The 22800-nt window shown below is 31.2% G+C and overlaps 3 protein-coding genes and 1 long non-coding RNA gene across 7 annotated transcripts in view; 2 read left to right on the forward strand and 2 right to left on the reverse strand.

Annotated features, from left to right (window-relative positions):
* The window catches only part of LOC116775247 (transcription factor AP-2-epsilon), a 33518-nt gene extending 19338 nt beyond the window's left edge, over positions 1 to 14180 (forward strand). Inside the window, exons 3-11 of one of the 3 annotated variants that reach the window (XM_032668104.2) lie at positions 3939 to 4082; positions 4607 to 4744; positions 6406 to 6507; positions 7255 to 7309; positions 8257 to 8440; positions 11165 to 11283; positions 11544 to 11686; positions 12005 to 12172; positions 12345 to 14178. In XM_032668104.2, coding sequence (XP_032523995.1) covers positions 3939 to 4082; positions 4607 to 4744; positions 6406 to 6507; positions 7255 to 7309; positions 8257 to 8440; positions 11165 to 11283; positions 11544 to 11686; positions 12005 to 12172; positions 12345 to 12452 — 1161 coding nt within the window. In that variant the 3' untranslated portion in view covers positions 12453 to 14178. Of the gene's footprint in view, positions 1 to 3938; positions 4083 to 4606; positions 4745 to 6405; positions 6508 to 7254; positions 7310 to 8256; positions 8441 to 11164; positions 11284 to 11543; positions 11687 to 12004; positions 12173 to 12344 lie in introns of all 3 variants that reach the window. The other 2 variants (XM_032668101.2, XM_032668103.2) reach the window with 2 other exon arrangements.
* Positions 14181 to 14238: 58 nt separating this feature from the next.
* On the reverse strand, positions 14239 to 15826 carry LOC133319564 (uncharacterized). The gene is made up of 2 exons (XR_009753126.1): positions 15698 to 15826; positions 14239 to 14500 (listed from the first exon to the last, which is right to left on the reverse strand). It is a non-coding gene; the product is annotated as an uncharacterized LOC133319564 (long non-coding RNA).
* LOC116775281 (uncharacterized) lies at positions 15432 to 17932 on the forward strand. 2 transcript variants are annotated; one of them, XM_032668152.2, is made up of 3 exons: positions 15466 to 15596; positions 16417 to 17515; positions 17797 to 17932. In XM_032668152.2, exons 1-3 carry the CDS (start codon positions 15592 to 15594, stop codon positions 17905 to 17907), a joined length of 1215 nt encoding a protein of 404 aa, XP_032524043.2. In that variant the 5' UTR covers positions 15466 to 15591; the 3' UTR covers positions 17908 to 17932. The 2 variants fall into 2 exon arrangements, with proteins under 2 accessions (XP_032524042.2, XP_032524043.2); XM_032668151.2 differs by having other exon boundaries at positions 15432 to 17515.
* Positions 17933 to 19018: 1086 nt separating this feature from the next.
* LOC116775218 (large ribosomal subunit protein uL30) lies at positions 19019 to 22638 on the reverse strand. Its single transcript, XM_032668068.2, has 7 exons — positions 22529 to 22638; positions 21861 to 22011; positions 21316 to 21435; positions 20634 to 20723; positions 19909 to 20052; positions 19440 to 19589; positions 19019 to 19179 (listed from the first exon to the last, which is right to left on the reverse strand). The coding sequence occupies exons 2-7, from the start codon at positions 22005 to 22007 to the stop codon at positions 19039 to 19041; spliced, it is 792 nt and encodes a 263-aa protein (XP_032523959.1). The 5' UTR covers positions 22008 to 22011; positions 22529 to 22638; the 3' UTR covers positions 19019 to 19038.
* Positions 22639 to 22800: the final 162 nt, after the last annotated feature.

Here is a 22800-nt window from a genome sequence, read left to right on the forward strand (position 1 = left end):
ATACCAATGTTATTTGATTGATTGATATTTATAACTGTGTATTGAACGTATATCGATCATCGATAGTTATCGGAAGAATCATTACAACACTACAGCAACCCGGTGTAATACAGCGGTGTCATAAACGTAATTATTTTTGTTATTCGTATCGTGTTTTTACTTATTGTATATAAAATAGCGTATAACGAGTAAAAATAGAAGCTTTCATAGAATTACCACAAGCTGAAATACTGAAGCTAAATACAGTATGTAGTATTCCATTAATAAATCTTAACATTCATTTCGTATATAAGTATAAACTATAAACTATCTGTTTTACGTTCGAACACATAAACACGGAGTAAGGTTACATTTATTAAAATAATTCTCACTAACCAAAACATGTTTCGTTACTCGGTTTTATTACTAATATGAAAGTAAGTGAAATACGTAGGTACTTATTACAATATGTGTCAATGCGAGAATTTGACAGCGTTATTAGAGCAACATAAATCTCACAGAGCAGTTACGAAACGATGCTTTCGGAACATTAATTTAATGAAATCTATAATAACATTACATACTTGTTCTGTGGCTGTATATTGTGGACTGATTTCAAAACATTTTAAGAACGAAAGCTTCGTTTTATTAAACTAGCTGCTAACTTGATAGATAATACAACGCATATATATATATATATATATATATATATATATATATATATTAAAAATATTCAAGAAATTTATATTATTAATTGAATAAAATATTAATATGAGTTGATACGAAACGTCCCGGATTCGAATCTTAGTCGTGCCGACAATTTTTCCATTAATTCCTTAATTAAAAATTTAATTTATAGTATTTCGAGCACATATATATATATATATATATATATATATATATATATATATATAAGTAATTTTAAAAATTAAAGCGAATAGAATATTTTATCATTGACGAATCCATCACGGCGACTTACAGGCGGCAAAAAGCGACTTACGAGACGTCAAATTAATTAAGTTCAAACCACATGAGGTCGCTCCGTTTAGTTTAAACCACATCCGGTAGCGTTGCGCAAAAAAAATATTAGTAAATCTTACGACTAGTAAACTTACGACTGGTTTCCAACAAACTAAACACGCGTAGTGTAAAGTTTTCCATCGATAAATCTTTATATTTAAATAGAACTAATATTTTGACATTAAATCACATCTCCACCGCTTCTGGCCGTGATCACGGTTGATGCAAAGTAATCGAAACTTCGGGAGGGTGGATTTTAAAAGAATAAAAAACTTCTAGTACATCCCAAAATATTAGTTTTATTTAAATGAATAGGTACGTTTTAAAGTCTTAGAATGATTAAACCTTTACATGTGACATCAACTATACGAATGAAAAACTACGAACTGTGTGTTTGACGTTACTGACGTGTGGTAAGGTTACCGATCAGTAACGTATACAGATTCTTAATATTCGTCAGTGATATCTGACAATTGGTTCAGAAATAAATAGCGATCTATTTAATGAAATTCAACCTTAAAAACAGTGCCATAGATTCAAGATTGTATTTCTATAAAAAAATATAGTATAGGTAATTTTTTTTATACTTGTAATAACAAATACAGTGAACTATATCCTGTTTTTTTCTAGACATTTCTATTATTATTTATAAACCATACATCTATATAAAATATAAAGGAATAATTTATGTCGGAGACGAATTTTTTTAGACGTTTTAGTATTAGTTCTCAGTCTCTTCTAACTGTCATCTAACTATAATGGTAGGTGCACACGATAGCAACATAATACACTTCTATAGAATTCAATCTACAGATCAGCGCAAACAAAGTTCTGTGTACATAAGACGATAGTTATCACAATATCAAAAAGACGACAAATTACGAAATTTCGCACTCATGGAGTAGGTAATTCAAGTCTGAGACAGTAATAAGTCTGCTCACGTTTTTTTCACAAATTTATAAGTTTGTATACATATTTAAAAATTAAATCTATCTTGTAGACGCAGCCTAAGATAGCAAATGTTTAATTATATATCGTAAAATGCCTTCACACTAAATCAATCTCCACACTTCTTCTATATCTCCAATATAAAATAGTTATTTTATATATGTATACCTATACTAATTTCTCGGCCGCTATGAAAATCAAACGTACCCACTGCGTTCAAATTAATATAGAAATAATTATCTAATAAGATATAAGAAATATAATATAATATAATATAATACGCACATCGCGTGTTGTAGTCAAATTATAACGCGCTTGATATTAAAACAAAATTAACTATTATAACAATATATTGGGAGTGATTTCGAATTAATTTATCACATTCATAAGCAAAGTAGGATAATATATATATATATACATAACTCATTCTTCCAAGTTCTAGTTAGTATCTATGTCCTTTAAAGTATATAATATATATATAAATTAATATTTAAATATTTCTTTTTCTATAAATAATGGGCTATAGTAGATTTTTCCTGCTCATTCTTATATGATAGTTAAGACAAGAGTGAGTTTGAATAGTCACACTTACATATAGAACTTTAACTTCGCTTATTAACTTCTTGTCTTCTTATCTTCTCGTATTATACTATTAGTTTACGTTACTGAATGACAAACTCGAAACGTTTCGTATGTCTGCCGATACAAACTTGTAGTACGTGTAATCTATTTCACTAAAAATAAAATTTAACGAAAAAACTGTAATAATAACCATGAATTAAAATAATAACGAACTATTAATTAATATCTTCAACTTAAAAACTGATTAATACAAAAATTTATTTCACAATATTTTCAAAATGGCGGGCTAGTCAATGTCAACGTCATATTATATTTTTTTATCTACATACGTCAAAAATATTTTGAAACCATATCGACTTATTAAGTCCTCTTCTATTCTTTTTTTTTTTTGATAAGACATTAATAGCTTATAAGTATGTTCATAATCAGCTCTATCGAAGCACAACCTGACGTTTCATTTAGTAATACAAAGGAAACATCGACGTTATTTGAAACGTTCGAATAATTGAGATAATTGACTTCATCTAATAACAATACACTTTTTATATTTAGTGGACTAATTACTGAGATTATTGTACAATATTTTCTATATTCTGTATAGGTAACATTGTTTGAAAGGAATCCAAGCTACACGATTAACATAGCTGAGCGCTGTTGGCTGTTTACCTTTGTGGAAATTAAAAAAAAAAATTGAAAATAAATTATAAAAATAAATTAAATAAAATATTATATTAATGTACCTTATAAATGATTATATCAAAAATATTTGTTTATTTTAAATTAAATCCAATAATTTGATATGCAGCTCATAAATAAAGTTTTTAATTATTCTGTCTTTTGCTATCATTTATGGGCGTAAATGTTTTTATTATGTAATTTGTGTTGCCGTTCAATTATAATTCTTTAATAAAAATACCAATCATTATATAGAAAGATTTCAATTACGCCGTAAATGAGCTTACTGGTAACACATAAAAATTTGGGAACAGTGTTTTAAAAACTTATTCTATCTGTTCGTGTGTAACTTCACAGTTCAGTGACTCAGTTTTGTTTGATAAATATTAAATTGCAGTACAAACATAGAAATTAAGATTATTCTGTTCGAAAAAACAACAGGTTACTGAACACGCCTGGTTATAAAATCATATTTAAAGCCATAATTTCATGCAAGAAGACGTCATTCACCTGATAGCCAAGGGACTAAGAAGTTAAGTCTCGTAAATTTTATTGACATATATCAAGTGGTGTTGTCGTGATGCTCTGCACTGATCTTTCGTTTATTAAAGGGAAACTTCAGAATGGAACTCAATCATCAGAACCTTCACATTTACAAGAGCATCCATTATTACTAATATGTAATCACGTATAATCGATGTCTATATATCTTAAAACGTAATGTCTGTCAACAGGAGCGTCTGGGCGGCGGCGGGCTGGGTTTGGGCGGCGGAGGCTTCCGCGGCGCTCAACCCTCGCTCGCCGACTTCCAGCCGCCATACTTCCCGCCGCCCTTCGCCCCTAGCGCACATCCTGCGAGCCCGCACCACCAACAACAGGTATACAGACGTACACACATACATACATATATATACCAGAAAAATACTAGCATATAGGTATTAAAAAATTTCATGTTGAAAAAGTTTTTATTATGCCATTCGTATATATGAAGTGTTGCCTCATGCAAAAATTATATTACCATCTACAATTAATGCACACAATTTAACTGTGTATGCTGTTTGCGGTTATTGGGACTAATAATCCAGTTATATGGAGTTCATAAATTGATTATTTAAATCATATTTTACTTACTTTTAACCCGAAATTCTAATTATAGCACCCACTTGCCGTTACCGTTTGTTCACTTAGTCCAAGTCGACATCGTGACTACATACGGAACTTTAACAGTATTTTATTCTTAAATGGTATAATATAGTATGAACGTAGGTTAGTAAATGAAAAATGGGAAACGCTTGCTATTATAACGATGCATCATGCAAGCTTGGACTAAGTACATTTAGTATTAAAAACTGCTACTATAGTTATGAGCGGTATATAACGATCTGTTTAATGTTCCTCCCAGAGCCATGGCATGGAGTATTCTGGTGGTCCGGAGTACGGGCAGCACTACGCGCCGCAGCAGCTCCTACCACGACACCACGGACACGAGCCTCCCCATCTCAGACATCATAGAGACCATCACGACGTACACTCCCACCACGTACGTTCACCACCATACAAATATATACATACCCACATGAAGCCACCAATCGGATGCCACTAAAAGTATAGGTTTATATTAAATATATAGAAATACAATAAAAATCTCAAGTTTTTAAAAATACAGGGAATTTAATATACAAATAATTTTTCGTCAATATAGTAAAGAAAATATTAAAATTTTCTGCTCAATGTCCTCCAATACAAAATTTCTATAAACATATGTATTAGTATCTTTAATGTAACAAACATGCAAACAGATATAGTATTTCGTATCCCATCAATATTCATACACGTCTCCCACCCCGCGTTCCTCAGCCGCAGTCTTGGCATACTTCACCCTCAGTAATGTTATTATATTAAATCTTTGATCGAAATTGCTATCTTAAACCAAACATTCCGCGTCATAGATAAGAATTGACCGTCTAATTATTATTTCGACTTCCTTAAAAATGAACTGAATAACCCAATATTTTAATAACATTCATGGGAAATATAACTGAATTAAAACCGCTTTATATTGATATTAAAATGCTAGGTTGGGGAATTCTCCTAGTTTTGAACTTATTGTAGTTTAAAACCAGCTACATTTTCTCACGAGCACCAAAATATATTGATGGTATGTAAGAATGTATAAAGTAGACCATGTATAGTAGTAGACCATCAGACAAATCAAATTATCAACAGCGATAACTTTAAACTCCACAAAACATTTTCTATAACTGAAACGCAATCTTGAAAATAGTTTATTATAGTTGAATCACCCAACTCAGTACGAACCCGCTGTATATCGTCCGTCTTAAAGCAAACGCCTTAGAATTCTTAACAATGCCGTACTTCGATAGATTAAGTAAATAATGTTCAGCAAATATCCGCTCCACGACAATGGGAGCCCATGAAACGCTTGTATTTATGGACTCGGATATATCAAGGCTAAGATATGTTATAGCGATGAAGCGCTTCGTGATTGTAACATCAATTCTATAAGTAATCTTCCTACGAAAGCCCCTCAAATTCAATACCAACAGTCCCCAGTTATAACTCATATAAATACGTTGATATTATCGTGTGAAGAGTTGGGAAAGAAAAACAGGAAACTATTCGTAACGAGTTTCAAGTTAAAATCGGGTTTATTCAACTAATTGTTAGAGACAATTAATTATATATCCGCTTTAATGACTGTCAACATTTTATAGTTACTGCACTGTTTACTAAATGACGTACAGTTAGTAATGAAGCGAGTCACTCGCTTCTTGTGTTAACAAGCCTTCGACCGTGACTGCATTAGATTATTACTAATTAATTTATATTTTCTATTCAATACAAAAGTCATACAAACTCGTACATTTCACTTACTAAGATAAAGTCAGCAATATTTTAATAATACAAATAGTTTAAAACCAAATACTTACAGTATAAACATTACCAATGAATACAGGTTATTATATGAATAAAAAAAATATTTAGTTTAAAACTATCGAAGTTTTCTTAAAGTTACTATGAATATTTAAAACAATTTAGTCTTACTAAAAGTCCACAGTCGAACTATATACGGTTAGTATTCAGGTTTTCGTAACGAACGAACTCTATAGCTATGTAGTACGTGCTATATAACGAAGGTTAAAGGTCAAATCTTTAATATATTGCTGTTCAATCAATCAGCTACCTCACGGTGGATTCAGTTACGACAGGAGGACGGACTACGGAGCCCGGGAGCAACACGACCTCGCCCTTCATCACGCGTTACACACGGACGAGACACAGGTAGTAATTTTATATGAGATTTCTTCTGAGATGAGATTATTCTTTGAATGTCTTAAAGTCCTTATATATATCATCAGATGCAGTACAAAATCCGCGTAACTAGCATTGGATAATTTTCTCATTACCGCATGAGATACAGATTGACAGAGGAATGTTTAAACGTAATGATTTTCTAAATAATTACCTATTTGGTGATTTCTTTCACAATGATTAATGAATTAAACTCGTAAACTATTCACTGTTCAATAAATTTAGATAACTATTAAGTAATAAACTTCCATATTCCGGAAATAGTTCATGCTAGTTACGCGGTTTCGCACTATCCCTGATGATGTACAGATAATAAGACTTAGTAGTAACAAAATTCTTTTATAGCAATTTTTGTATGTTTAAAAAAGTTTTTATTTTAACGCGGTAAACATTCTATAGCTATTTTTTAAATGTCGTATCATATATTAGTGTATTTTAAATAAAAAATATCACGACCCTAGACATCTTTATATATACATACATACTTTCAGAAGTGTTGCTAGTTGTTAAAAAGTTAAATGAAAATAAAATGGAACTTCGTTTAATAAAATCGCAATACTTTTCGATACTCAATAATGTAAAAAAAATATAGTTCATGCTAAGAATTTAATAAACTTAACGGATTAAAGACCTTTCTGTATCTTTGGAATTTTTTCAGAAGATTGAGTAAATAACTCATAAAGAACCTTCTCACATTTCTCGTTTTTTTTTTTATAGAATGCAGGCATGGACGATACGACGGGCTTCATGACCGACCTTCCTTTATTAAAAAGTAAGTTTTTATATTAAATTAATAAACATCTCTTACTATTAGATACAAATATTTCAATGATAAAATCGATATATTAACGATGGCCTAGAAGATACACAATAATTAGATCCCAGTTATCTCTCGAATCGAAAAAAAATCTCATTCAACTGACCGATTCAAAGAAATAAAAGTATCGATCAATCATAAGATATTTAAATAGCGTAGGTCGGATACGGAAATGAGATGCGACTTGTTTTTTATACCGGTTAATTGAGTGAAAGATTTCATACGGTTTTTTATAGCATTGATTGATTTGTAATACAAGTGTGTTTAATCATACGAAATTGTAGATTTTATCGTCCGTCAAATAAAAAGAAGAAGGTGATCTGTATCATGTTTTATAATAACATACTTAATTTAAAACATATTATTTGCTTAAATTTAATACATACAAAGTAATAATACTGGCCGTTGATAAAAAAAAAAGTATATTAAATAAAAAAGGTGCTGGCCATTAATATATTTGTAATAAAAACTTATCCGTGGTAATATTCTTTTTTTTAAAAGCGCCATGGTGTTAACTAGCCAGCATGTTGCACGGCTAATGACACAGTAATGTTTATTGTATTAGGGCTCCCATAATACAATATTATAATGGAAATTGCGTTCACGCTGCGCTCATGTTTGGGGCGTGGCGATAATTGTTAAGAGCCGTTGTCGGTATTCCAAATTCAAAAGCAGCCGGTATTCGATTTCTAAAAAATACTTTCATACGAATTTTATTAAATACATTAATTTATATAAGTTGCAATTTTTTGTTCTAAAACATCTTTGAGAAATTTTATGATTATTAAAAAGGTATGAAAGCATCTCTATAAAAATAAAAAAAATGACAACATACCATAGGCAGTCAAGGTCAGTACTCATAGACATATCATAGAGTACCATAGACAATGTTTTCCACCCAGCAATGAAAGCCCGCGATGTAGGGACAGGTGCCTGCGCCCCCAGCGACGTGTTCTGCTCTGTACCAGGGAGACTCTCTCTCCTGTCTTCGACCAGCAAGTACAAGGTCACCGTCGCCGAGGTCCAGCGAAGGCTCTCACCACCAGAGTGCCTGAACGCGTCACTACTTGGAGGTGTACTGAGAAGGTTAGACGACATACTTTGTATTGTGATGATATTATTTATCATGTCAATAAAAATAAGTTAAAGATACATTGTAGTAACTATGACAAAGAAAAATAAGCGTTAGAAAAGAGATCTTAGCACTTGACCGACCTCTTTAAAACAATCACTTTATATAAAAAGTCGTATGAGTTACACTATTTATAACTCAAGAACGGCTGTACGGGTTTGGCTGAAAATTTGTGAGTAGATTACCAGGAGATGGATATGGGATACTTTCTGAGTTTCTGTCGATTTGATCGGAAAAAAAAAACAAAATAACTTAATCAAATCCAAAATCTGCCTATTTACTGCCAGTAATTCAGCATTCGGCTATATCATACTAATTCCGAAACTAACACAGACGAAGTCTCGGGCAATAACTAATATATATATATACATATATGTTCTTAACGTGAAATAAGGCTATACATATAACATAAAGAAAAGTGAACATATGATAATATGTTAACAATTACTTATTTCAAACGTTATAAAACTGAATTTTAAGTTAAATTCACGTCCAATTCAAAAATCAAACGCCAAGTAAAATTATCTCAAGAGCTACATGGTTAAAAATGCTCTCATTTACTAAAAAAAAATACTAGCCGTTGGATTATTTAGGAAAATTTTGAACACTGCTATGTTTGAATTACTATAAAATTTTCGCGATAGTGTCATTTGAAAAAAAATAATTGCACACACGCGACGAACTGTCGTTTGTACAAAAAATTGACTGGCACTACAATGTCTTTCTAAAAAATTTTTCTACGTCACAGAATTTATGAGTTACATAGAAACAGACATGTTAAACTCGCAATAACATTATATAAAATATACGAATATTATTATATTTGTATGATAACATTTGCTACATGTATATAGATATAATAATTTTACGTGTATCTAAACTTATTCTAAATTTAAATAAATGAGAAACCGGATGTAGCAGTTGTGACAAAAAAGTTTACATAAAAAAAATATATATCAGTTCGACCGTAATGAAAGCTATTAGAGCTGTAATTGCTGGCTTCAGTACTGACGTATTTGAATCAATGTCAATGACTTAAAAAATCCAATTAAACTACAAAAGGATGCAATAGAAAAAGTTTTTAACATTATTAAAAACATACGCCTAATTATTGGAAAGTCAAGCGAAAAAGATATTTATTCCAAATAGACAAAATCCAATTTCCTTTACCCGTTAAGGAATGACGTATTTCAAAGCTTATTTAGGGTTATATTCTGTGATACACAGCAGTCGTCTCTAGATAAGTTTAATACGTCAACAATAACGCTGTCAACTGATAATATAAAAAAAATTAAATTTCGAATAACGAATATGTTCAATGTACATAATGTCATTGACATTTGACACAATGAATATTCTTTTTCTTCTTAATATAAATTAGTTCGAATTTTAAAATATAACGAACAAAAATACAAACGGTACAATTGTATTCCGCCGCAACTTTCTATTAATCATCTGTTATTGGTTACATCGGCTCGTTAGCTTTGTACTTATCTTTTGTCAGTTGTTAAGCTGTCGTGTGAAAATACAACGCTTATTCGCAATATTTTGATGGCTTTGATATGTTTGTTTTGGTTTCGTTCATAAAAATATATGATTTGAAACTTCATTTTTAAATTTGGAACTCTTAAATTTTTTTTTCTTTTGCTCGAATCATAAACTTTTTGGTTGTTATAATATAATTCTCTGATAGTGTATTGAGAGGTTTAAATTCGTATATTCATTAATGAATGCGAAGTATTCGCTTGCATTCCATTTGTAGGGGAAGATCCCAGACGTTGGTTTGTTAAATTGAGGTTATTATCCCGGGGAGGGCGGAGCGGAGGTTACGTTTGAATAATCGTTATTTAAAATTATACTTAATAATTTATTAATTTATATAGATGTATATTTTTAAGCTAGGCAATAATTTAAATTATAAAAAACGGTATATATTTTATCGGTTCTTCATTACAATTTTTTAACTTAAACTTTAACTTGTTAAATATAAATTTAATACAATATCTTTATATTACGACTTTGCGTATGTTAAACGCCAGTTTATATATTGCAACACCATCTAGCGACTGGTAGCGGTAAATTTTAACTTTAAATACACACATAAATTATATTCAACATGTCTGTGATTTAAAAAAAAACAACATCTAAAATTTTCAAATCAAAACTGTTATTTATTAAAATTTCTTATTTAAAAAAACATATTACAACGTTTTTTGGAAACAATTGCAAATACATATAATACTTACATAAACACTCTTTCGTATCTTTCACTTAAGTTTGAATTAAAATGAGAAGGAAAAACCGTCGAGGTTCAAAAAGATTGAATAAGTAAAAAATATAATATAGTAATGAATAAAAAATGAGTTTCGAATCAAATCAAAACACAAATTCCACTCGTTAAGTATCAACATGTCATAATATGGAGGTCGGTCGTGTTTCCCGCTATCTTTAATTGACATGTCTCTTCGTTTTTTAAGTGCGGCAACAATGGTGTCCGACCGGCAACACGAATAATAGACTCAAATTAACTGTATTGTTCACTATTTATATATTTATATGCAAAACGCTAATTAAAATAAATAAGAGTGTATTTTTTTTGACTCAACATTTATTTATTTGAAGCAGGATCGATCTTATAATTTTTTTTTTCATTGACATATACATTTTTTTTTTTTCAGAGCAAAAAGCAAAAATGGCGGTAGGTTACTTAGGGAAAAACTAGAGAAAATCGGTCTGAACCTTCCAGCGGGGCGACGGAAAGCGGCTAACGTGACGCTACTCACTTCATTAGTAGAAGGTACGAACAATAATGGCGTCCCACTTGGACGCGTTGTAATTATTATTTTGAGAGTACGACACGTTACAAAAAACTTAACAAGGGCTTACTTATGAGTGTAAACGAAATTCATTCCTATAACTGGAGAAGTACAATTTAAAAAAATACATATTCCATCTTACAGCATAGAAAACAATTCTGACAGAATCTGACACACGTTCATAAAAATAATATATCCAAATTAATTGATTGTCTGTATTAAATATTACGTAATTTGACAGCCGAGGCTGTTCATTTGGCGCGTGATTTTGGTTACGTCTGCGAGACTGAGTTCCCGGCCCGAGCGCTCGCGGAATACCTTGCGAGACAATACGCTGAACACGACGCCAGACGACGCAGGGACCTGTTACACGCCACCAAACAGGTAACAGACAGTCACTGACTCAAACAACGCATTCACTCAATGAATTGCATTCATTCGCATACAAACATATTTTCTTTTCAATTAATTCACATACATATATGTTGTCAATAAACATGTGATGTTGTTTATGTTTATTAACTATTTCGTTGTTGGAACTGTTCTTGACTTTTAATCATTCAAAAATTAACAACAATATGACAATGTCACATTAGTGTCATTAGTGTCACTAATGACATAAACGAAAAGCCATGCGCTACCAACATTACATTGCGAATTGGTATTCTTGAATATGACGTCTCCAATATAATTTCTTTGAAGGTGGTGAAGGAGGTGATGGACCTATTGAACCAGGACCGTTCTCCTCTGTGTAACACGCGACCCCCTCACCTCTTGGAGCCGGCCATACAGCGGCACCTCACACACTTCTCTCTCATATCACACGGTTTCGGTGGACCGGCCATCGTCGCCGCACTGACAGCCATACAGGTTTGTTTTTTTTACTATTACTCAGGTTCTAATCGTAATACAGATGTAAATAAAACCAGAAAAAGTTTGCATTTAAAAATTTGCAGTTACAAATTATACTCATTCTCATATTTAGATGTATTACTGTTATAATTAATTATTTTCTAAGGGACATGTATACTTTTTTTTGCAGAATTTCCTAAACGAGTCGTTAAAGCATTTAGACAAGTTATATCCACAGAGCGGGATGGTGTCGTCGACAATGGACAAGACAAAAATGGATCCCGACATCAAAAAGTAGCACACGCACTACCTCCGCGTCGCTCTGTTAAAGACGCTTAACGTTAAAATTAAAAAAAAAAACTAGTTTTTTATGTAAGCAACATTTGAAATAAGTTTGAATTCGGCTGTATAGATGACATATTAGAGGAATTATATTTTGAGTTCCGAATCAATCCGTAATAGTGGATGTTAAAGTCAAGTTTTCAGTGCCACTGATATTTTAAACTACAGACAAGGTAAATGAATACTGCCACACAGAAAACTTGTTAGTTTATGATGACAGCAAAACAAAAGTGCAATTATGAAATACTCAAGATTGTGAGAATTTTGTAAATATAGTATAGATATAGACGAATGATAAGTAAAGCTATGTGTGATGGTAGCTCTTTTTTTTATAATAAAATGTGTTTTTTTTCCAGACAGTATTTTTAATAAAACCGGTACTACACGTAATCCACCGCAATAAAGACACATATCAAATGTTAAATTTGTACATAGATAATATAGAATTAATAGCGATTTTTCACATTCAGCCTTAATTTAAAAACTAAAACCTCTTTAATTTAGTATTTTTAAAATAGGAATAGTTTTGCTAGTGATTCATTGTGAACGTGTGCCAATTAGTTTTAACGTTGAATTACCATATCTATGTGGTGCCAGCGATGTTTTAATGTATGTATTTTTTAATTACCGATGTAAGTGTAACCATTTTATTTATGTTACAATATTATTTAACGTAATAACTTTATAGCTGCGTTATCTAATAAGGGTTTGTAACGTCAACCTAGACATTGACAGTTATTTTTTTTTTCTACATATAAAGATGTACCAATGTAATATATTATTATTAAAAATACTTGTGCTCAGTATTCTTACTACAAGTTTGCATTGTCAAATAAAATACAGATAATAATATAAAATATAATTTAAAAAATTGATACTACTCTGTATATAATTTGTAGTTACGAACTCGTAGTAAAGATCCAGGTTGACAGTGCTAACTCCTACACAGCAGTCACGAGCGAATGTCTAAAGTATAATGAAAAGAAACATTCATATTATTAATTACAGGTGAGATAAAAATAAATAAGATCAATAATCAATAATAGATTAATATTTTTCCTAACAATATTAAATATTACAGTTCGATAGTCGCGGTGACTTGACTGTTAATTATTATGAAGTGACGTTTTATTCATATTAAGAAAAAAAATTTTAATGTTAATTATATCATTTTTAAAATATCTTTCATCAAATTTCAAAGTTTGAACATGATGTCACATTTTGAGTCCGATGTAAAGTATAAAATTAAATTAAAAACAAGGGTTGGCTGTATATGTTGAACCTTTTTTACTTGTATCATTTGTAATCTCTTTTTTTTTTAAATATATGTTCCAGGATGTATGTAATTAAACAATAAGCATTTTTTTATTTCTTTGAAAAAAACATGTGATCTTCATTGCTGACATTTTAAACGGTACTTCTTATGTGACTCTATGTTTGTACTTTTAATCTGTTTTTTTTATTGGACAGCTGTTTCATTATTATTAGCAAATGTAAAACTATTTTGATGTACAATTTTAAGTTACTAAATAAAAATTAAAATCGGTATAGATTATATATATATAAAAATCTCATTTCCTATATAATAAAAACGAACTATTTATCTTTGTCATTTTAGATCATTTAAATCTAGAACATTTTTTATACTCTGCCGGATTTATGTTTGTCTTTGATCTTTGACTTTTAAATTATTATATTTTTTTGTAAATATGTATGTTAAAATTAATTAAATATATTTAAAATTCATACAACGTACGTTTTTATTATTTTATATTTTATCCACGGACATGGTTATTGATTATCTCCTATCGCTTGTCAAACTATGTAGTTCGCCTCACGTCCTCCGAGAGGGCGTCGTAGGCCACCGCTAGCAATCCCTCCTTCATCTACGATGTCCTAAGTTCGTGGTCCGAGCTTTAATTTTAGCAGGCACTCTTAAACGTATGTACCCTAGGTGCTGGCTCACTCTTCCGGATTCAGTACTGGCCCACTCTTCCGTTGATGCTGTAAAAGACGCAGGGCTAACAGTAATACTCCATACAAATAACAAATAACTATATATTAAAGGCGGGAATAACGTGATGATGATAACAATGTTCATACTTTATTTTCTATTTATTTTTATCGAAATCACTACATTATTTATGGCTAATCCGAACACACGAAATTTAAATTCACAATAATATTATAAATGCAAATGAAACAGTCGCAAACAGAGCGATTTTCAGATGCATTTTCTCGTGCGAATACTATCTCTATTTTCTAAATTCCCTGCTGAATATCCCCCCTAATACTATAGCATCGGGCTAGCTCCAGAGAGGAGTGATCAGCTATTAGCAAATTCTGCAAAGCACAAGTATTATCTCTGGTATTGCTAGAGTCTATGGTCTATGGTGACAGCTGTCACCATAAGTTTGTCATGTTAAGCTTAACATGAGACGAGAACACCCGATTGCCAGTCTGTTTATAAAAGAATATTATAATTAATTCACTTGTTAAAGTTGTTAATTAATTAGTAATTAATTCACTTGTTTAACTAACTCGTCTGATGTAATTTTAAATTATGTAATAAATAAGCATTTTGTTATATTATTTAACAGATGTTTTTATGATTTCATTTTTCTACTGTTGTTCCTATGTTACAAGTGGCGCCATACGTGCTGTTTTAATAATAATATATGTACTATAATCCTTAGAATTATTTTTATGGCTGATTATAAATAATTATAATAAGTATCAACCTGTATTTGAAAACTATATATACTGGCTTCAGCGATTTTTTATTACATTACTGGAAGTAACGCTGAACATTGGAAAACAGATCTGAAACACCTATAGTTTTTTTTACTATGGCTTCATTCACACTGAATTCCCATAGCTTAAACTAAACACAGCATACTTCAATGTCAACTGTCAAACCATACGATATATTAACGGTTATGAAGTTTTGTGTCCGTCTCAGTACTGAATACTTTAATTAAATTTGTTATGTCTCAATTAAATCTGAATAAAAGATGCTCAAAACTGGGTACAGCGTATAAAATCTTAGATCACCTTAACGTTGTTTATAACGAGTTTTGGGATAACTTCGTATTATGGAGTAAATATCAAATTTTTATATTCAGACCCCACAATCCTAAGTATATTTACAAAAAGGAATTGAATATTCAAATAAATCAAGTGATATCATCACAAAATTACCTGATATGTCTAGATACGACAGGAGACGTCCACGTAGCTAAACTGAAAGATAAATCGCCCGGCGTCATGTACAAACATTTTAATGCAATAGAAAAGAATGCAATTTTCATGACACGAGACCAAAAATTTATTTACATACTTACTATTAAAAATGGTACTTGCTCTTTATTGATTTATATACTAGACGATTTTTCTATGAAAAGTAATTATCAAATAAATGTTAATGATATTGATCTTAATGAGAAATTAAATTACAGTAGATGTAAAATGCATTGCCACTTAGTGAATAATACAGAGATTTTTGTTTTTATCACCTTTGATGGCTTTATGGTACACTACGCCACCATTAACCATTCCGATAGACTAGACCATGTTGAGGCTAAAACTATGTTTAACTGTCCGTCAGAAATTAATAACATTCATTACACAAATAACAACATCTTGATTAGTATGAGCATTGGTACAGTTATAAGAATGTATTGGGACACAAAAATATTCAAAGACAAACATACAATCCATCTAAACACCGCTGTACACAGAATTCAGCCCATAAATGATTCTCTCATGTACACAGATGGTCAAACTATGTGGAGAGTGAACAATATATTCTCGGAGAATTTAATATACAGCCAATATTTTGTAAAACTCGTTAAAGATTTCACAATATTCAACAATGAAGTAATCTGCACTACTTATGGAGAACATTTTTATACATTTAGATTAGAAGACGAGACAGCTTACCAACAGCCAGATTCATCCGTAGAATATTGTTCGGTAACACAACTACTGCAAGAAAAGGATTACATGCAAAATATTGTAACAGAAATAGAGAAAAATTATGAAATAACAAAGAAAATTAAATTAGAAGAAAATTATATAACTACTATAGCACTTTCAAACCGACAAGATATTGTGAATGATGTTATAAATTACGACTTTGAAATATACGAAAAATATGAGGATATTGTTAAGAAATTTAACATTACGTTAACCAATGACATTCAAGATTATTGCGGACTAGACTCACATTACTTACTCATAAAGCTGACCGTTACAAACGTACATCAAAAATTCAATGATGTGTTATCGAATATGTTTGGTAACTTGGAAATGCATATAACACTATTCTCAAGTAACAAAGTACTAAAGAATATCACGCTGAAGATATATGAACAATTAAAATGTATGAATATAGCAGTCCCTGTTCAAACGGTTGTGTTGGAAAATAAAAAACTCACAGTTCTCATAGAATTGATCATAAAAATACCCGGCGCTTTAGAAAAAAAACAATCACTGTGGATTAAATTACATACAAAGGAAGCCATATTGAATGCTGAACATTTTATTAAAACAATTATTCCCACCAACAATATATGTCATTTAAAGAAAACACCGGACATAACGAGTCTGATATGTGAAAATGCAATCAAACATCACGGACATTTAGTTAAATTAATAAATGTCGATAATAAGAATTCAGTGAAATGGAAATTTTTCACGATACTTCCCGAAAATTATAAACAAATATTATCAAACGAACAAAGTTATAAATGTTTGAATTCGGTTCAAAGAAAACTGGTGATGAAGGAACTGTCTTCAGACAGTTTTTTGTCGTCCAGGAATACTGTTGTGTTGAACGTTGCTAATGAGAAAGTTGAAATCGATATTAACACGGGATTTCCAAACGATTTTTTGCAAATTACGTCTGTTAATGTTCAAATAGCATCCGATATCAGAATGTTTTTATCAAATATACTATTTGTGAAGCAGGAGCTTACCAAAGATTATGTTAGTGCCACAATTTTGAATACTATGGAGGTATGTAAAAAAAATATTTTCAATGTTTGTTCGACGAATGAGTATATGTCAACCAAATGTAACGACTACGTAGCTATGGATTCAAAATTAGTCCTATAAGTTTAATTCGAGGTTTATTTTTAGTTTAAAACTTAGATAATTCTTAAGAAAACAAAATTTTTATTAGAGGGAATCTTCTTTACGGTATACTAATATACAAAATAATTCAAATGTTTCATGCTAAGTACCAGCTTGATTATATTTAATTGATTTTTAGATATTATTTTGATTTTTTTTTTCAGGTATTGAAACAACAGATAAACGATTGCGTCTCAAACTTACAGCCTATTGAAAATTTTCTACCGTTACATGAAAAATATCAGAAGAACGTAATCTGTCGTCTAAACTTGTGATATTAATATAGTTTTTTTAAACATTGATATCTTTTGTTTCATTAACCAATTGCAATATTCTGGTCTTTTAGTAAAACTTTTATTGGGACGTACCTACGTTTTATTTCACAAAGAATATATTGTTCATTTAATTTCTTTTGCGAAAAAGTTAAGGATATTTCAGGTAAATTATGATATCGATTTGTACGTGTAAGTTATATTGTATCTTTCTAAGCTAAATAAATAGCATTCAAGGTCATGACGTATAATATATATTATATTTAGGTAATTTTTTTTTTATTCAAATAATCTATCACATCTATTGAAGCTCATTTGAAGTAATTGAGACAATGCGTTATGAGTTGAGATTGTTCTTAGAGGTTAATGTTACGCGTGAAGTTTTGTGATCTGGAGTGATATAGGTCAATAAGACTGTCTCAATCATTATCCATGTAATCTTATTCGTGCACTTATGAATGACAAGTAACTTGAGGAAGGTCTCTTCTATTTGTATGGTTAGTCATAATTGGCATCATCGTCAAGCAACATAAGGAGGGTTAACACTATTTCATTCGTAAATCTACGGTCTATACATTGGTCAAGGAGCTTGGACAGTGGAGGTGAGCGTTTGACGCGCGTTAGATAGGGGCCCCTTAATCCTACACCTGGCTCGCAAGTCCCAGGCACTGTTGCAGCTCCTCGTCCTGCAAGACGATGGACCCGGCACCCGCACGGTGAATCCATGGCATGCTGAGAGGTTTCGTCTCTAGTCTTAACGTAGTTGAATGAGAAACGGGAAACGCTTCGTATGTAGTATGAAGATGCATACATGCATGCATGCATACTACATACTCAGTACGTTGTAGCATTAACGTTTTGCAGATTAAAAACTCATTGACCTACGTTTATACTAAGAAGGAAAAGCTAAACGCGCGCTATATTAATACATTTAATTAGTTTTCCTCTCAGAGAAATTCATATATAAATTGAATTTTAAAATTAAAACCTCACTTCATTGTATGTAATTAAAATCTATTGAAAACTTGCTATTTATTATATCTTTAAAAAAAATCTCCACACAAATATCATTAAACGGAATGGTATAAAATGATAATGAAATAAAACAAGTAAATATAATATTAGTCTATTTATTTAAACCATTCTTCTGAGGAGTTCGTTAATTTTGTCCTCACGGTTACCGAAGTCACCTCCATCGACGTAGTGAATGGTCTTCTTGCGCCAGCCACCAGTTGGGTTGTTCAGTTTGAAGGGCCACAGGAAATTGCTTGCATACTATGAAACCAAAATATTATTTTTAGAAACATAAAAAACTCTTTAGTCAGTTACAACTGGCAACTTGTTTATCATTATAAAAAAAAAAAATATGTATTAAATACTCATTCCTTTCTTGTACATTGGCGAGAGGATTTTTTTAGTTATTAAAATACATAAGGCTTAGAATATTACATTAAAAAATATAAATTTACGTACATAACATATATTAGGAGTTTTTATTTTATATAAATATTAACATTTGATAGTGGGATAGTTACCTTGAACTTGTCACCGACTGTGAATATTTCGTGTATGAGGTCTTCAACACAGATGATGTTGCTCTTGCTGAGCTTCTCCTCAACGATCTTGTTGGACGTGATCGCTACACGCTGGCCCTTCACTTTGGCGAAACCGCGCTTGTAGATCAACTGTAATGAAATTTAATATTAATTCATTAATTTCACTATCTATTGAAGAAATTCATGTAAAGGGGCGAGCTAGATACAACTACTGTAAATAATTGCTACTATTTGGTAGATATTTAGAAGGCAAAGAAAAATCAGGTTTGCGTAAAATTTTGAATGAAACTAATATTATCGGATTATTTTTCTATCGTGTGATCAAAGTCGCATTTAGTTTTCAAATAATAAGTAAAGGCGTACTTATCCGAAAATATTATTCATTTAAATGAATCGCAAGTCTTAGAACACATTAAGGAATTTTTAATACATCACAAGTGTAACATACCTCCCGAACACTCTTGAGATTGGGATAGCCCCAGGTGATGTAAGGTTCAGCGATTCTCAGCATGTTGACGGTGGCCTTGTTCAGTTTGATGAACACACCGTTATTGATCTGACGGAGTCTGAAGAGCTTCAGAACTTTGCGTACCTAGAATTACAGTTTTAAAGTTTATAAGTAAGATATTGCAGTCAAAATGACTTTTCTAAGGAGAATCTCGCACATTACTCGTGATTCTGATGAAAATATAACAATATCCTTGAAAGAAATCTATGCACATAAATTAAATTGGAATGTCTTTGCGTAATATTGAAAAAAACATTTTTTTACAGTTTTTGTCTGTCTGTTACGGCTTATCTCTGAAACGGCTAAACCGATTGCGACGAGACTTTAATTGGCAGGTAGCTGATGTAATAAGGAGTAACTTAGGCGACTAATTATCCTGATACTAAGCGTTTTTTTACGCAGACAGAGTCGAGGGTAACAGCTAGCTGTTAAACAATTTCAGTTATAGCTTCCGCACTCTAGACAATGTTTTGCATTAATGAGTTTTTTAATTATCACATAACATAAATATTCTTTCGACTATATTATTAATGTCTTATAATGATTAATGTTATATACAAATTGATCTTTAAATAAATATCTCAAACAAAATGAAGATAGCACTTATCATGTCGGGAGACAGCTGTTTAGAATATATAGAAAATATAATCTAAAATTTTACATACCTTAGGCGAGACCTGGTTGATACCACGGATACGTATGACGAAAGCTAGCTTGGCTTCACCGGGGACATAGTAGTTGCCGCGGTTGCGAGCCTAGAATATAGCAAGGTAAATATAGAAGAATAATGTATATATATTCTTCAAATTTAGACTCTTAGAAAGTTAACAAAATTTAATTATAGTGAATGGAGTAAAGTTTAGTAAATAACGAATAAAATTAACATGAAAACTATTAATTTACTTATTACGATAAAAAAATTAATAAAAAATCTTATAACTGTTAGTACTAAATACATATATATACAAATACATCTATTTGTGAGGATTTGTAGATATATCACAAGAAAACTATTAAGTTAAACTGAATAACTCATTCTTTAAATTCCATATAACTTCCTTAGATACTCAATATATATGTTGTATTTTGGTTAAGGTCACATATAATAGACAATCTCCCTGAACACAAATCTGAAATATTACGACAAAGATGCAGTCATAAGAGAAGAAACTTCTCAGCACTCCATGTATTCACCATGTGGATGGGTCCATCGCATCGCAGGGAGAGGAGCTTCAACAGTGCCTGGGGCTTGCTACCCCGGTGTAGGTTTAAGAGGACTCTATATATAACTAGCGTTAAACGCTCACCCCCACTGTCCAAGACAGTATTGTCATAATATTTACGAACCTGTCTGGCGAGCCTAATTTCATCGCGCTCCTTGATGCGGTATTCCTTAACATACTGCTCAGCCCTCTTGAAGATTTCTTTCCTCTTCTTGTAGGCAGCTGTGCGCCTTTTGATAGTGACCTGGTCGGTTAGAACATGATTAACCAATGCTTTGGCATAGATGTTATATATAGTATAAGATTAAATTCAGATAATAAAGTTAACAGCATCTTTATCAGATGAACTATGCCTTTTCATTAAGTATCATCACTGAATAGAGCATATAGAAAAGTAGTATTCTAAAGTAAACAAATGACTAGAATTAAAAGAAGAATAATTAGAAGTAAATGGGAGTATTATTATCAAATACTTCACTTGTTATCACCAATTCCAGTTAAATTAAATAACAATGTAATTTAATTTATTACTTCTATGGCGGCTTATATACACTTAAACAAAACACCACAAATTTTAATACAAATATTAAGTAGTGACGAGGCTTTATGCCAACTACAATTTATGAGCGGATGTTGATATATTAGTTATAAGAAAAAACTTCTAAGTACCTGAATGCGCCGTGTTCTGAGCGCCTCCCTGCGTTTGCGATGTTTCAACACCGACTCGGGCACCGCGGGCAGCTTCTTGCTGTCTTCCTTGCCCTTAACGACTTTCTTCTCGGCCGGAGCCGCCTTCTTGTCCGTTGTAGCCACCATTGTGCTAGAATTTATAGATTACATTTAATGACCATTAAGAAGCAATGTGACAGTGAAGCCCTTGTTCTGACCACATTTATAAGATATTTACGATATGCACCATCATTCAGTATTAATTATTTAATAATAACTGGTGTAGTTCATTCATATAATGTGTGAATAATAAATATTGAAATAATCATTTTTATTTACGGCCATTGTGGTTCAAAGCGTGTAGTTAGTAAGGTTAGGAAATTGTCAATAGTTATTGTATATTAAACATTAGCTATTCAACTGATCATATATATTATATCTTGAAATAAAAACGCACACTTAGAATAAAATGAATAAATAAAATATTCGTTGATCAAAATACAACAGAAATGCGGTTCACTAGTCCATCGGATGGTATGCACTTATGATATATACACTATTTTAAGGATGCAAACTTTTATAGTAAAGTAACACTGCAATAATATTTTACATCAAATTATTATGTATTTAGCACCATTAATATATAAAATATCTAAAAAAATATCAACCTGCGAGGCAATACTCCACGCGGCACGTGTGTCAAATTATAGAAAGAACGACAGAAACCATAGACTTCCGGTAATCGCCATATTACAGTTTTTTATTATGGCAATAAATAATTGTAGAATAAATTGATATATATTTATTTATTATTTTTTTCAAATAAAAGTTAATGCATTTAGAAGAAAACAATATTAACTTGGCATATTTAGTGATAAAAAAAGAAGTTTTAACATGTTTTGGGAAAAGAAAAATAAACACGGTTGTCATAACAACAATA

This window comes from Danaus plexippus, chromosome 25 (assembly GCF_018135715.1).
Source record: "Danaus plexippus chromosome 25, MEX_DaPlex, whole genome shotgun sequence".
NCBI classification, from domain to species: domain Eukaryota; kingdom Metazoa; phylum Arthropoda; class Insecta; order Lepidoptera; family Nymphalidae; genus Danaus; species Danaus plexippus.